The sequence below is a fragment of the Otolemur garnettii genome, unplaced genomic scaffold, assembly GCF_000181295.1.
Source record: "Otolemur garnettii isolate 467f Iridium unplaced genomic scaffold, OtoGar3 scaffold00276, whole genome shotgun sequence".
NCBI lineage: Eukaryota > Metazoa > Chordata > Mammalia > Primates > Galagidae > Otolemur > Otolemur garnettii.
In genome coordinates, this window is record NW_003852671.1 from 779,258 (window position 1) to 795,311 (window position 16,054).

The 16,054-nt window shown below is 45.2% G+C and overlaps 1 protein-coding gene across 1 annotated transcript; it reads right to left on the minus strand.

The window, feature by feature from the left end:
* Positions 1–7,763: 7,763 nt before the first annotated feature.
* LOC100962961 (ribonuclease 7) lies at positions 7,764–8,240 on the minus strand. Its single transcript, XM_003803043.2, has one exon. It carries the CDS (start codon positions 8,238–8,240, stop codon positions 7,764–7,766), a length of 477 nt encoding a protein of 158 aa, XP_003803091.1.
* Between the last annotated feature and the right edge of the window lie 7,814 nt (positions 8,241–16,054).

A 16,054-nucleotide genomic window follows, 5' to 3' on the forward strand; every position in this document is an offset into this window, starting at 1 on the left:
AATAAAATAAAATAAAAAGTTTTTATGCAAAGGCCATTGAAAGTAATGATCATAATATTTTCCAACTATAACCAGCCCATTTGACATGAGTGATGGGCATTGGTGGAGGCTTTGAGTAATGGAAGATGAACTAGGAAGTGGTGGGAAAAATATAAGAGATTTCCAAGAAGGAGATGAAAGGATAATAAGCTTACAAAGGGACTAGTTTAAGTATCTCTGACAGGGAAGCTGGAAATGTCACTAGAGCCATCAATTGATGTGATAATTGAATGCTTTGGATTTGAGAGGATAGAGAGGGAACACTCTTAAATTAGTGGTCCTAAATCCTCCACCTTATTTTCATGTCTGGATTCATGGATTCATGGAGGATAGAGATTAGAAAAACCTCCCTTAAGTAAATAAAGTAGTTTTAACAGAATTCTTTTTTTTTTTTTTTTGAGATAGAGTCTCACTATGTTGGTAAAGTGCCGTGGCATCACAGCTCACAGCAACCTCCAACTCTTGGGCTTAAGTGATTCTCTTGCCTCAGCCTCCCAAGTAGCTGGGACTACAGGTGCCCACCACAATGCCTGGCTATTTTCAGCCTCGGTGTATGTGGCTGGCACCCTAACCACTGAGCTATGAGTGCCGACCTGGTAACAGAAATTCTTGATATATGTTTTCCCCCCTCCAATTGAGAGTACTCTTCCACTCCCCTCAGATTATGTTATCTAAAGAAATTAATGCATATTGTCTTTTTTGTCTGACCTTGAGCCTTTGCGTATTTACTCCTGGCTAGGAGCTTTTTGGCAAGGGCAGGATGAGAGGAGTTTGGCCTCCTTCCTTTAAATCCTTTGTTCTTTTGTCACAGAAGTCAGACCTGCTGTATTCATCTCAGGTTTGGCCACTCAACATTTGACACCACAGTAATACATACAAATGCTAACGTGTCTCAAACTTTCCCTGTGTGCTAGCCACAGCACTAAGTCCTTTATGTGTATTGTCGCAGTTAATCCACATGATAAGTCTATGAAATACAAAGGTTCTTATAAGCTTACAAAGGGACTAGTTTCAGTAGTCCCTCTTGTAAAGGTTCTATGTAAAGCATAGATGAGGAAACTCCCACCTCCCTGAGTTAAGAGGCCTTTCTATCACAATGTCTATTTCTATCATGGACAGATGTCTTTCCTTTCTTCTCTTGTGAACTGTGGACCTCTGACAAGGTCTCTTTGTCATGGCCCTCTGGCTCCATAGATGCTCCCAGTCTTTTTGGCTCTGGGGTCCCGTACAAGTAAACATCTTGGTAAGAGCTACAACTGCTCTTCTATCTGTTCTTGTATTGTGGGACGGGGGTAGGAGGATTTTAAAATGAGGCTCTGACGTTTTTGAAGCACTTTGGGAAGTTTCTCCCAGAGAGAAGTCTCCTGGCTCCTGTGGCTATTGGAATATTTTTTTGGTGTCATATTTCTAGTGTTATCCCTAGAGCCCTATAAGGAGACCCAAAGAATTGAGCCTCAAGGAGGGCACTAAGGAGGCCCAAAGAATTCTGATCTCAAGGGCAGGGTGTAGGTAGCAAGAGGAAACGCCCAGGAGATCAGAACTTTTTTCTTCACATTGATTCTGTTGGGCCTCTCCATAATGAATAAGACTCATTTATTACTTCATTGTGTGGAGACATCCAAGAACCATAGTCATGTAGAAAATTCTCGTACCTAATCTACCTCACTCCTAGGAAAGCCAGCTCCCCCTAGCTTTAATTCTTGGGTGACTTTCTTTACCGAACTCCATTCCTGCTCCTTAGGTCCGTGTTTAAAGCCATTTACACAGAGCTACGTAGTGTTTTTCTGGACACCTTCCTCCTTTCTCCAAGCTCCCACATCCAGCGACAGAAATCTCTTAAAACAATCAGTCTCCCATCCCCATTCTTCGATTTTCTTTTTTTGAGAAAATCTCTTTTGAGTAGAGTGCAGAGGCATCATCTTAGCTCACAGCAATTTCAAACTCTTGGGCTCAAGTGATACTCTTGCCTCAGCCTCCCAAGTAACTGGGGGTATAGGTGCCCACCATCACAGCTAGTTTTTGCTTTTTCTCTTTTTTTTTTTTTTTTTTGAGACGGAGCCTCAAGCTATCCCCCTGGGTAGAGTGCCATGGCATCACGCTCACAGCAACCTCCAATTCCTGGGCTCAAGCGAGTCTCCTGCCTCCGCCTCCCAAGTAGCTGGGACTACAGGCGCCCGCCACAACACCTGGCCATTTTTTGGTTGCAGCCGTCATTGTTGTTTGGCGGGCCCGGGCTGGGGATTCGAACCCGCCACCTTAGGTGTATGTGGCTGGCGCCTTAGCCGCTTGAGCCACAGGCGCCGAGCCGCTTTTTCTCTTTATCTTCTATTTTTAGTTTAGTATAGTTGAGGTCTTGCTCTTGCTAAGGCTGGTCTTGAACTCCTGAGTTCAAAGGATCCACTTGCCTTGGCCCCCCAGAGTGCTAGGATTACAAGTGTGAGCCCCTGCACCCGGCCCCCATCCTTCATTTCAAGTAGGAATGCATCATGGTTCAGTTGGCTTTGGTATGTGGGCTAACTTATTATCTTGGATCTCAGCTTTGGCTTTTGGAAGGCTGAATAGTCAAATGTCTATTTTGACATTTCTGGCATTCCTAAACTTGGCTGTGATCAAGATCACATGAAGGAATGGGTGACTGTCAAGTCTAATCAGTTAAAGCATCAGTAATGAGAACAAGGCATGGCATTTGGATTCATTGTTAATAGCTGAATATTTGCTTTCAAATTTTGGTGAACATTCCAGATGTAAGTAACCTGGAGTGAAATTTTCCTTATGAACTTTTTTTTTTTGAGACAGAGCCTCAAGCTGTCCCCCTGGGTAGAGTGCCATGGCATCAAAGCTCACAGCATCCTCCTGTTGGCAGGCCCGAGCTGGATTCGAACCCACCACCCTAGGTGCATGTGGCTGGCGCCTTAGCCACTTGAGCCACTTATGAACTTTTAAAAAATGTTGAAATTTTATCAGCCAGTGGACATACAAATGTATGTTAGATACTTTAAGAAAATGCCATAATTAATGGTTGTGAAAGCTTGTAATATTTCTATGAAGCAGTTATTAATTTTTATGTAGTTAAAAAATATGAAAATTAGTTGACAGGTAATATAAGTAGCAGGAGAGAGTATCATAGTCAGGTAACCTTAGGAAAAACCTTATATACAGTTTATCCTTGAACAACATGGATTTGAAAACCATTTGTAGATTTTCTTCCACCTCTGCCACCCGAGACAAGACCAACCCCTCCTTTTCCTCCTCCCCCTTTGCCTACTGAATATGAAGAAGATGAGAACCTTTATGATGATTCACTCCTGCTTAGTGAAGTAAATATTTTTTCTCTGCTCTGTGATTTTCTTTATAACATTTCCTTTTCTTTAGCTCACTGTATTGTAAAAATACAGAATATAATACATATAACGTACAAAATACATGTGAATCAATAGTTTATGTTATTGGTAAGGCTTCTAGTCAACAATAGGTTATTAGTAGTTAAGATTTTAGGGTGTCAAAAGTTTGTTCAGATTTTTTTTTTGAGACAGAATCTCACTTAGTCAGCCTGGTATAGTGTGGTGGTGTCACAGGTCACAGCAACCTCAAACTTTTGGGCTTAAGTGATTCTCTTGCCTCAGCCTCCTGAGTAGCTGGGACTACAGGCACCCGCCCCAAAGCCTGGCTATTTTTAGAGAAGGGGTCTTGCTCTTGCTCAGGCTGGCCTTGAACTCCTGATCTCAGGTGATCCACCTGCCTTGGCCTCCCAGAGTGCTGGGATTACAGGCATGAGCCACTGTGCCCAGTCTTTATATTTAGATTTTTGGTTGTACAAGGAGTCAGTGTTCCTAACCCTCATGTTCAAGGGTCAATGGTACTTTTTATTTTTTTGAGACAGAATCTCACTATGCTGCCCTCAGTAGAGTGCTGTGGTGTCACAGTTCACAGCAACCTCCAACTCTTGGGCTTAAGTGATTCTCTTGCCTCAGCCTCCCAAGTAGTTGGGACTATTGGCGCCAGCCACAATGCCTGGCTGTTTCTTTTTGTTGCAATTGTCATTGTTGTTTAGTTGATCTGGGTCAGGTTTGAACCCGCCAGCCTTGGTGCACGTGGCTGGTGCTGTAACCACTGTGTTATAGGTGCCAAGACTTAATGGTACTTTTTGAGCCCAAAGTATTTATAACAATTTAATAAATAGTACAAGTATTATTTAATTTGGCAAACAGTACAAGGCAGGTCAATAGAAATTAGATTATATCATAATTCTATCTGTGATTAGGTATATCATGATTTTTTTAGAATTGATTGGTATATTATTTATTGTGTAAATAAAATAATCCTTAACTGTACTTTTTGGAAAGATTTAAAAAATTGAGATATAACAGTAACAATATACAGCAAATTGCACAAGTTTTTTTTTTTTTTTTAATTGAGGTAAGAGTCTTACTTTGTCACCCTTAGTACAGTGCTGTGGCATCATAGTTCACAGCAACCTCAAACTCTTGGGCTCGAGCGATTCTCTTGCCTCAGCCTCCCTAGTAGCTGGGACTACAGGCACCCACTACAACACCTGGCTATGTTTTTTTGTTTTACTTAGCAGGCCCAGGCCTGGTTCAAACCCACCAGTCCCGGAGCACGTGGCTGGTGCCTTAACCACTGAGCTATGGGAGTCCCCGTATTACACAAGTTTTTAGTGTATATTTCAGTGAGTTTTCACACAATGAACATATCTAGACCAAGAATAGAACATTTCCAAATCCTTAGAAGGATCCTCCAGGATACAACCGTTCTGACCTTTGTCACCACAGATTACTTTCGGACTTTTTAGTTATTTAATGTTATTTAGGTCAAGTTTTTTTGAAAGTCCCATTAGGAAATTTTTATTTTGGAGAATGCACTAAAGGCATAATTTTATCCACTTTCAATTTTGTGAGAGAAAATTTAAAACCATAATATCATTAAGAAAAATCACTAATAAAGAATGTAAAGAGTTGTGAAAAAGGAATGAAGTGAAGAGAAAAATCAGCAGCCCTCAAGTATCTTGCTTTTGGATGCATCTCAGTTGAAAATAGTCTATTTAGAATAGTAAATGTATAGTAGAGTGACCATGCGAGTTCCAAACAAAGTCAGATTTCCTTTTTTTTTTTTTTTAGAGACAGAGTCTCACTTGACTGCCCTTGGTAGAGAGCTGTGGTGTCACAGCTCATAGCAACCTCCAACTCCTCAGCCTCTTGCCTCGGCCTCCCAAGTAGCTGGGACTACAGGTGCCCGCCACAATGCCGGGCTATTTTTTGTTGTTGTTGCAGTTTGGCTGGGGCTGGGTTTGAACCTGTCATCCTCAGTATATGGGGCTGGCGCCCTACCCGCTGAGCCACAGGCACGGCCCCAGATTTCCTTTTTTAAGGCAAGCATGAAACAAAGAGGAAGCGAGAGATAGGCTTACAGAGTATGAAAGCTTACAAAACAGGATACATTCACCATAGACATTCACCATTGCCAGGATCAGCAGGTAAAGAGGCCCAAATTCAGACTGTGGATAAAACTTCAGATTTATTTGATTATTCCAGAAGTCCATTCTATGATGACAATGTTCTGTTTCCAGGGAATACTTGTTTTTAATCTCAGTCATTTGGCATTTGGCCACATGTGTATTTAGTTTCCTCTCCTTTCCAGCCTTGGTGATGGCCGACTCAGCAGCTTATTAGTCCACTTTCTTTCTGAATTGTTTAATGCTCTGCTCCGCCTTCTTTTGCTCATCCTCTCATCCCTCGTTATCTCAAACAACCAGGCTGCCCTAGCAGGACTCTGCTTGCAGGCTTATCCTCCAGCCCATTCATGAACATCACTCTAGCAGTACTAGAGATGTGAGTAGGGTGTTTGCCTTGGTCTATGTGTTTTCCAAAGGTGAATATTGCTGCTGCTACTACCACCGCTACAAGTTAGCATTACCTAATGCTTGCTAGTACCTTGGGCTGACTAGAGCTTCCTAAATGTCATTTCAAAGTCTTCTTGCAATCCTGTTTGGCAGGTAAGATTACTTGAATTTTGCTGTAGGAAAACAGACCTGCTTGTTCCTGGAGATCACATGGCCAGGAACAACAGAGCCAGGCTTTGTAAGCAATTGTGACTGGCTCCAAAGCTTACTCTGACTCTGGTCACTCAGTTGGTGGGAAGAGATAGATAAACTAGAATCCCCAGCAGGAGTAGGGCGGTCTGACAATATATTGGGGTCTGAAATAGGGTATGCATAGGGCACAGTGCAGTTTGTCTGGAACTGAGATAAAGAAAGAGAGGAGTGTGATGGTCAGGGCTGTAGGCAATGCTGGAGGGGCCATGAGGACTCAGCCCATATGAAGCAAGACCGATTACCAGAGCAGGAGTAATGGTATCTGTAGCCCAGGGGGACAAGGATGGCATTTTCACATCTCAACCCCTCAGACCCGGGCAGATTGCCCGAGTGGAGAGCCAGAGAAGCACCGTGGCAGGGGAGGTCATTATCAGGAGGAAGGAAGTTCTGGCAGGTCCCACCAGCCTGTTTGTGACAAGCAAGCCACGGAAGTCCCTTAAGGTCAAGGGAAATGTGATCCTGGATCAGGGGGATGAAGTTGGGACACTCCCTTTACCAGGGGGACCTAGCCAGAGCCAGGCCCAGGGCCCAGGTCAAAAGAGCAGTGGGCTAGAGAAGGGGGAAGGGTGGTTAGAGCGGGGAGAGAGAGAGAGAATGAATGAATTATGTAGGCTCCTTGAGCACCTCATAAATAGTCCCTTGGCTGGAGAGGTAATGACCTTTATTGCAGTCAACACAGGGTAACTGGCTCTTCAGAGCTCTCAGGGTATATTTCTTCATGGCTGAACTCTTACCTAGTTCTCCTCTTGTCCCTGCAATGGTCTCTTCTTTCTTTTCCAAATGGTATTAGTAGAAAGTGCACTGTATTTATAGTAAGAAGACCTAGGTTCAAGTCCAGGTTATGCTACTAACCAATTAGGCAAGCTCTTTAACTAACTACATTTTTTAAAATCTCAATTTCTTCATGCTCAGGCCTGCTAAGCAAAATAAAATAAAGGTCATTCCTGTCCCGTCTCTGTCATAAAGGATTAGAGGATTCACGGGGAAGTACGCAAAGAGCAGGAGGTGCTGCATAATTACAGAGTAGTTTGTCTTTGTCTTCTTCTTGCCTTCTGGGCACCTCTCTCCACACGGGTCACCTCACTGTCACATCAGTGCTGGGGAAGTCTAGGAACGGAACAGCTCTATGCATAAATCCCATGTGTCTCCTTTCCATTTCTTTCTTTCCTCCCCCCCCCCCCTGCAGTTTTGGCGGGGGCTGGGCTTGAACCTGCCATCCCCGGTATCTGGGGCCGGCGCCCTACTCCTTGAGCCACAGGTGCCCACCCCTTTCCATTTCTTTCCTCCCCTTGTCATGCTGCCATGGTAACACAGAACAGGGGAGAGATATACCAAGATACAGACCAGGGAATCCATACCCCTGAGTTTGCTCATTATCCCCTCTGGGGGTTAAGTTTGTGGGAAAACAGCAACAAAAAGATGGAAGACCATTTCCTCTGGAGCTCAGCTCAGTGAGTGTCAGCCTTGGTTCCCCCTCAGCCTCCCAGAAGAGGCTGAACCAGGAGGAGTCCCAAGAGATGATGAGAAGTCGGTGCTCTGAGTGGAGGAGGGGAGAAGTAGTGCAGAGGCCTGCAGAGGGAATTCAGCCTCAGCCAGAGTGAGGCAGTCTGGAAACCTAAAGGACTTTGTCCAAGTGCACCGGAACCAGTGGGAATGGCTGAGAGTCTCTTTTTTGGGGAGAGTCACAGGCCACTATGTAAGACTTGTTCAGGTGCTTCTCTTTGTACCTGCAGTTTGGGTACTTCCCTGAGGTGCGCTCACACAAGGTTAGGGACACGGGCCCACGGCTCTGGTGGCAGTTCTTATGGCCATTCTTACAGGCTATTTTGGGGGTCTGGCAGGTGGTGGCCACACGGGAGAAGGATTCATGCAGGAAGGTGTTGCGGTCTTTGCAATGTTTTGTGTGCTTGTTGATGTTGCCCATTGCTGAGTTGCAAGCCCGAGGGTGGGGCTGCACGTGCTGAATTTCAAACCACTGGGATGAAGTCATGTGCCTGGGCTTGGCACTGACTGGGACCTTGGCCACCCACAGCCCCAGCAGCAGGAGTAGCAGCAGCAGCAAAGGGCAGAATCCTGTTCTGGCTGGTGCCATGTCTCTTGGGAAGCAATAAGAATGGAGAGCTGAGGTCTGTAGGGTAGAGAACAGCAAATGTTCTAGCAGGTCACCCATCTCCCTACCCTACTGTGTCCTGTCCTCACTCTGTGTCTCATTTCTTCCTCTCCCTCTGTGCACTCAACCACTGTGGCCCCATCCTCCCGGCCTTGTAGCCCCGCTGCCTTCACTCTGTCCTAGTTGCCTCCTGCTCTTGGTTCCATCTCCTCTCTCAAGTCTCTTCCCTTTTGTGACCCCCTGTTCCCCACATCTGTGTCTCATCCCCTCCACGTCCTCATTCCCATCTCCTCTGTGTCCCCATCCTTTTTGATTCTGTACTTTCATCTCCCACACCACTGTCTCCCTTCCCAGTGTGAGTCCTCATCTCTCCTAAGTCAAGTCCTTTCCTCGCCCACTATCATTCATCTGGGGGCACTCTCACCAGGTCAGAACCAATCCCTCCTTCTTTGTGTCCTCTCCTCACTAGGTCTTGCCACAGTTGTACTGTAGTCCTTGTGCTGTGACTCTTGCTTGGTGGACTGAGGCTGTGTCCATGCACTGCTGGGCTCTCGGACTCTGGGCTCTTCTGAGTGCTTTTTCTCACTGCCTACGGTCTTAAGAACCCGCCTGAGCTATGTGGCTTCTATTTGAGGGAGGGCTGGGGAACAGTCCCGGGATCAGGAAATGAGTCAGGTTCATGTCTCTCCACTTACATGTCCCATATATAGTAAGTGGATACCTATGGAGACCTGTACCTGCCCAGACAGTTCAGCAATGCGGAAGCTTGAATCCTTGCATTCAAAGACTGCCTCTGGCCACATGGTTTTAATGACTCTTTAATAAACCACCTGACCTAGGTGTGAACCCAAATTAATTTCACAGAGAGTTGTCATTTATCTCCTTACACACTTCTGCTCCACGATCCTGGGAACAGCCACTCACTGTTGTATTGAGGATCGCTCTTTCTCTTTATCTGTTCTGAGGTACAGATAAAACAGCCTAGAGAGTTGCTTTTTATGATTCCTTGTCACCCGGGGATACTGCATTTCTTTCAGAGGAGATGGGAGACAAGGGACATGGATGACTCAGCACCACCAAAGTGCCCAGTGACATCCCCAATAGGTCAGCTATTCCACAAGAATTCATTCCCTGGGCCCTTCCATTTCAGGTGTCAACCAAGGCTACCCAGCACCTCTCAGCTTTACTTTTCCCTTCCTTTATTTATTGAAAGTTGCGAAACTTCAACACTGTCCAAATGTTTGTGTTTGAAAATGCTGTTGGTGTGGTTGTTTTTCTTAACACCCTTTCTTAAACCTTCCTTCACTTCGGGTATCCTATTCTTTTTTTTTTTTTTTTTTTTGGCAGTTTTTTTGGCCATGCTGGGGCTGGGTTTGAATCTGCCACCTCCGGCATATGGGCCAGCACCCTACTTCTTTGAGCCACAAGCACCGCTCTTTGTGATGTTAACAGTTGTGTGGAGGAGAGTTGGGGTCAGTGCTGCTCTGGGGCTCCCATGAGCTTAGAATGCGACACTTTGGAGACACGACATATTGAGGCAGAGAAGCCTCATGGTTTGTGAGTGGGAAGGCCAGGAAAACTGAGATGAATAGTATTTTCGTTTTCAGAATTTACCTGTAAGTAGTATGTATGCTTCATTGATGTAGTCAACAAGAATTAACTGAGTACCTCTTATGTGCCAAGGTATTTGGGATATATCAGTGAACAAAAGAGACAAAAACTTTTGTGGAGCTTACATTCCACTTGAGAAAGACAGCAAAAAATAAGTATATATTTTGCTCAAAATGGTAATTGCTAAGAAAAAGGTGGAACAGGATGAGTGTTGGAAGGCAGTGATTCCTATGTAGGGTCATTGCAGTATGTAAATCTGGGACAGAGAGTTGAAGATGAGAGTGAACTTGGATTTGTCTGGAGGAAGAATGTTCCCGGTAAAGAGAATAGCACTGTAAAGGCCCTGGAACAGATGATGTCTAGGGGGTTGGAGGAGAAGGATGATGTCCAGTGTGTCTGGACAGGGCAAAAAGAGGGGTTCAGAGAGGGACCCAGAGGCAAGATCATGGGAAACCTTAGATACCACCAGAAGGGTTATGACTTCTACTGCAGGCACAATAGGGAGCCCTGGGAGAGTTTTTTTTGAGACAGAGCCTCAAGCTATCACCCTGGGTAGAGTGCTATGGCATCATAGCTTACAGCAACCTCCAACTCCTGGGCTCAAGCGAGTCCCCTGCCTCTGCCTCCCAAGTAGCTGGGACTACAAGGCGCCTGCCACAATGCCCCACTATTTTTTTGGTTGCAACCGTCATTGTTATTTGGTGGGTCTGGGCTGGATTTGAATCCGCCAGCTCAGGTGTATGTGGCTGGTGCCTTAGCCACTTGAGCCACAGGTGCCAAGCCACCCTAGGAGAGTTTTAAGCAGAGGAGTAAAAGGTCCATCTGTGGAGTGAATTATGTCTATAGAGAAGCCATATAAAGTACCATCCTGATCATAAGGTTTATGTTCTGGTCCAGAAGTCAGGATTTCAAGTCAGGAAGATGGAGTGTTTGTCTTGAGGATGGGACATAATTTTGTAGGTGGAGAGCACAGCTGTGGGTCAGGGTGAAGGGTGTTGAGAAGCAAAGCGGGGTTGGGGATGGGAAACGCCACTAGATGGCAAAAGATATTCAAGTACAAGTTCACACAAGCCTCTGGTTCTTCTGGTTTGCCCTTAGCAAGGCCTTGGCTCCTTTCCACTTCTTTGTAAGGTGCCTGAATCTCTCCAGAATGAAATTCTGGGTACAGTATCATTTCCCTGGTGCCACCGAAATACAGATGTTAGGAGGTATCCATGGTTTAAAGCAGACTGTGGATCTGATGCCTAAAGACATGGTCGGTCCAGTTTGACCCGGCAGTGAACACTGAGGAGGAGGCTGAGAGCTCATCTATATTCAAAGCCCCGTTCGTTTTCCACTTCCCATTATCCTAGAGTGAGATTCAAACTGCCCTCTGCTCTTGTGTTTTCCTGTCAGTATAATTATCCCACTTTCCTCTTCAACTCCATTATGCTGGGCTCTCCAGCAGGCTGCCTTAGAACGTGTGAAAGTGAAATAAACATGACCCTACTGTCTCAGGTCAAAAGGAAAAGACAATAAAAGTTTAAGTTGGCATATGAAAATTGAAGTGGAAGAGTTGAACCTACCATCTGTGCGATTCAAGCCGAAACTTTTGTTTGCCTAATTATTTGGATAAAGGAAGCTATTTTGTTTGTTTGCCTGCACTGTCCAGCCTCCAGGCTCTGCTTCACTTTGCACTTGGCTAAGATAATTTTGCCATTTTACCTTCACTGCCTTCATGGGGCAATAAGATAAGATGGGGGAAGGGGGACGAGGGTAGGGAGAACAAAAGGAGTCGGGCATCAGGCCAGGCACTGGTCAGGAAGTCTTCTCTGTAAGGAAACTTACAGAGGGAGAGCAGAAGACAAAATGTTAGGAGAGAAGACGGGAGGGAAGAAAGCCCTTCACGGGCAGTGCCTGTGGCTCAGTGAGCAGGGTGCCAGCCCCATATACCGAGGGTGACAGGTTCGAACCCAGCCCTGGCCAAACTGCAACAAAAAAATAGCCAGGTGTTCTGGCGGGCACCTGTAGTCCCAGCCACTCAGGAGGCTGAGGCAAAAGAATCGCCTAAGCCCAGGAGTTGGAGGTTGCTGTGAGCTGTGACACCATAGCACTCTATGGAAGGCAATAAAGTGAGACTCTGTCTCTAAAAAAAAAAAAAAATCTACAAAAAAAAAAAGAAAGCCCTTCACACCAGCAACCTCAATTCTAGCCTCCTCATTTTATCACTATCGTCACTGTTGTTGGCCCAACCTCTCCCCAATCTGTTGTTGTTGTTGTGTGTGTGTGTGTGTGTGTGTGTGTGTGTTTAAACTGGGGCGGGTTTTGTGAAAATCCCAACAGTGCCAGGTGGACCTCTGCCTGTCTTCCTCACAGGACAACAGCTGCTGCTTCCTCTGGCCTGCATAGGGAGGGAGGGAGAGAGCTGGGAGGGAGGCAGGCTGGGCCTGGATTGGTGCCCACCCTTCAGAGTTGAGCCTCTCCCTCTGTCTTCCGGAGTTCCACACGGCCTCTGGATACCAATGGAAAGCCCACGAACGTTTCCCTCCAAACAGGGGCAGATCCAAGTTCTGGTATCCTAATTTTGTTGTCCTTGGATAAATAAAGGCAATGGGCTCATTTTTCTTGACTGGGAAAACGAAACATGCAGCAAGGTGGGGTCAGATGCAAGATTGGCTTTAGGTCTCTGAATTCCCATGACCTTTCCTGGAACAGCTGTGGGTCTGGAGGAGGCTGCACTGAGAGAAGGGTGGAATCCTTGGCTCCCACACCAATGCCTTTAGACAAGTCAGGATGGAGGAAAGAGGGACCCGGTGTGGGGGTAAGCAGAGTCACTGTCTCATGAGCCCTTGCCAGCTCCCCCTTTATGTACAGAAGAAAGTATAACTTTGTTAACCTGATAGTCAGGGTCTGCCCCAATGAGGCAAACCTGTCTTTCTAACTTTTTTTTTGAGACAGAGTTTCAGTTTGTCTCCCTTGGTAGAGTGCTGTGGCATCATAGCTTATAGCAACCTCAAACTCTTAGCTCAAGCAATTCTTTTGCCTCAGCCTCCCTGGAAGCTGAGATTACAGGCACCCACCACAATGCCTGGCTATTTTTAGAGATGGGGGTCTCGCTCTTGCTCAGCCTGGCCTTGAACATGTGAGCCCAAGCAAGCTGCCTGTCTCAGCCTCCCAGAGTGCTAGGATTACAGGCGTGAGCCACTGTGCCCAGCATTTGTCTTTCTAGCTTTATCTCTGACTTTTCTCCCACTGAATGCCTTGACCTGCCCAGACTGGTTTTCTCCCATTTGTTAAACATATCTTTTATAATCCTCTGTATCCACACTGAATTCTTATCTACCCCATGGGATCCATTCCAAAACCATAGGGTGAACCTTTAGGAAACCTTTTTTTGATTCTCCCAGAGACATCTTTCTCACCTCTAAATTCCTATAGCACTTATTGTCTTCAAGATGTATAATTTCCTGCTTTGAATTATTGGTTATTTCTTCGTATGAGGTGACAATTAAGTTTGTGAACTTGCTACCATGAGCTTACATTGGCAGCACTGCAACAACTCAGTAAGGTTTTATAACATTTGTATATCAGAATCTCACAGTTGTGTTCATGTGGACATGTGACAATGTCTTGCTGAGAAGTATTTATTATTGTGGCAAGTTTTTGTGTGCCATTGCAAGAATATTGGAACTTGAATTACAGTAATGAGCAAACATTTATAAATTTCTTGTTAAAATCGGCAAAAGTGGAAGTGAAATTAGGAACATGTTAGTCCAAGTTTATAGGGATGATGCCATGAAAAAACTGGCCGTGTGAAAATGGATTAAATGTTTTTTCCTGGGGAAGAGAAGCATATTCATGAAGAAAGATCAGGGAGGCCACTAACAAGCAGGCATTGCAAAAAGTCATCCAACTGTGCATCAAAATCATCAGTTAACTGTGAGATGCATAGCAGATCAAGTAAACTTCAATAGAGAAATAGGATAATCTTAACTGAAAATCTTGGCCAACAATTTATGGCTCTTGCATCATGACAATGCACCAGCTCACACAGCACTGTCTGTGAGGGAGTTTTTAGCCAAGTAAATAACTGTATTGGAGCACCCCCCCCCACTTACCTGCTCTGGCCCCCACTGACATTTTTCCTCACCTGAAGATAAAGGGACTATTGAAAGGAAGACAGTTTGATAAGATTTAGGACATCAAGGGTAATAAGATGACAGCTGTGTTGCACTCTGAGCTCAGGAGTTTAAGACCAGCCTGTCATCTCAGCTACTTGGGAGGCTGAGGCAGAAGGATTGTTTGAGCCCAAAAGTTTGAGTTTGCTGTGAGCTAGACTGATGCCAAAGCATTTTATCCAGGATGACAGAGTGATAGTCTGTCTTAAAAAAACAAAAAAATAAAAAAGAGCTCCAAAATTGCTTTGAAGGGTAAACTAGGCACTAGCATTGGTACATAGGTTCTCAAGGGGAGTACTTTCGAAGGTGACTGTAGTGATATTCAGCAATGAGGTATGTGGCACTTTTTCTAGAATGAGTTCGTGAACTTAATTGTCAGACCTCATACATATTTATAGTTTTCCTCCAACTTAGACTGTCAATTCCCAGAAAACTAGGACTACCTGTTATACTTCCCTCTCTTTGTTTCTGACAAATCTCATATGACATAGCAGATAGTACCTTGCATATGATGCTAACTGATTCAACTTATAGAAGGCATTCACTCTGCTCCTCAATGATCCCAGTCCTAAGTAGGATCACCACCAAGCCACAGAGATGGTTAGCTCTTGTTCAGCCTGGTCTTGAACTCCTGAGCTCAAGCAATCCAACCACCTTGGCCTCCCAAAGTGTTAGGGTTATAGTACAGAGTTTTCTGTGAGCTATGATGGTGCCACAGTACTCAACCCAGTGACACACCCAGAGTATCTAAAAAAAAAATTATTTTAAAGTAATCATAAAAAAACTTCATAGAGATGAATGCTAAGCCAGAAGTTTGAGGGGGCTCTAGATTGGCAGAGCAGGCATGGGAATGGATGGGAGTGCTGTCACAAGGCTTGCTTGGGGACTAAAAGAGACTTTGTAATTGTGAAAAGTGAGTTAGTGTAGAACCTGGAAGACCATTATCTGGTCATCCATTTATATATTATTTAATTATTAAAAGCACTTGCATGCTTGCTGTCTCATTTTATTCTTACATATTTATGAGATAAGTCTATAAGTTTTACAGAAGAGGAAACAGAAGCTTAATAGGTCAAGTAATATTAAGTCCTTAGATGCTTCCTCTACTGAATGTGCTGTCCAGTTTCTGTGTGGAAGAGGTGAGTAGGGGTGGGTTGGGGAGTGAAGAGTGGTAATGGGTAAGGGGGGAAACAAAGGACAAGGAGAACCAAGAAGCACCAAAAAGCCCTTTCTCAGGCTGGATGTGGTGGCTCACACTTGTAATCCTAGCACTCTGGGAGGCCAAGGGAGGTACATGGCTTGAGTTCAGTAGTTTGAGACCAGCCTGAGCAAGAGTGAGACCCCGTCTCTAAAAATAGCCAGGCATTGTGTTGGGTGTCTAGGAGGCTGAGGCAAGAGAATCACTTCAGCCCAAGAGTTTGAGGTTGAGGTGAGCTGTGATGCCATGGCACTATACCTAGGGTGACAAAGTGAGACTGTCTAAAAAAAAAAAAACATCCCTTTCTCTTCTCAGGAAAGCTACAGCCTTGAAGGGCCAGGGAAGAGGCAGCATGATTCAAGGCTGGGACCACAATGTGGCTGGTTTTCTCACAGCAAAGAGTTGAGTCAGCCAAGCCAGGCACCACCCTGCATGGGCACCTGCTCAGTGGTGTCTTATTGAGCCACCTGCCTGTGTGGGCTCTATCCGCACTGTATGACTGTGCATACTTCCCTAGGGATGTCTTCCCAGCAGGGGCTTCTTAAGTGGAACCTCTGGGCTGAGTTAACTCTGTCGAATTGATGGGGGTGAAAGGGAAAGGAGGGGGAACAGCAGCATTCCAGGCAGAGGGATAGCACAGCAGGGAGAAGAGTGGGGGCACAAGATGGAAAGCAGGACAGGGAGGGAGACACAGCTGCAGACGTGGGCAAGAGCACGATCATGGAAGGTCTTATGTCCTAGGAGATGTATTTTGGGCTACAAGAAGCCACTTCAGAGTTTTTCTGTTTTTGTTTTCTTTAAGACAGTCTCACTCTGTTACCCTGGGTAGA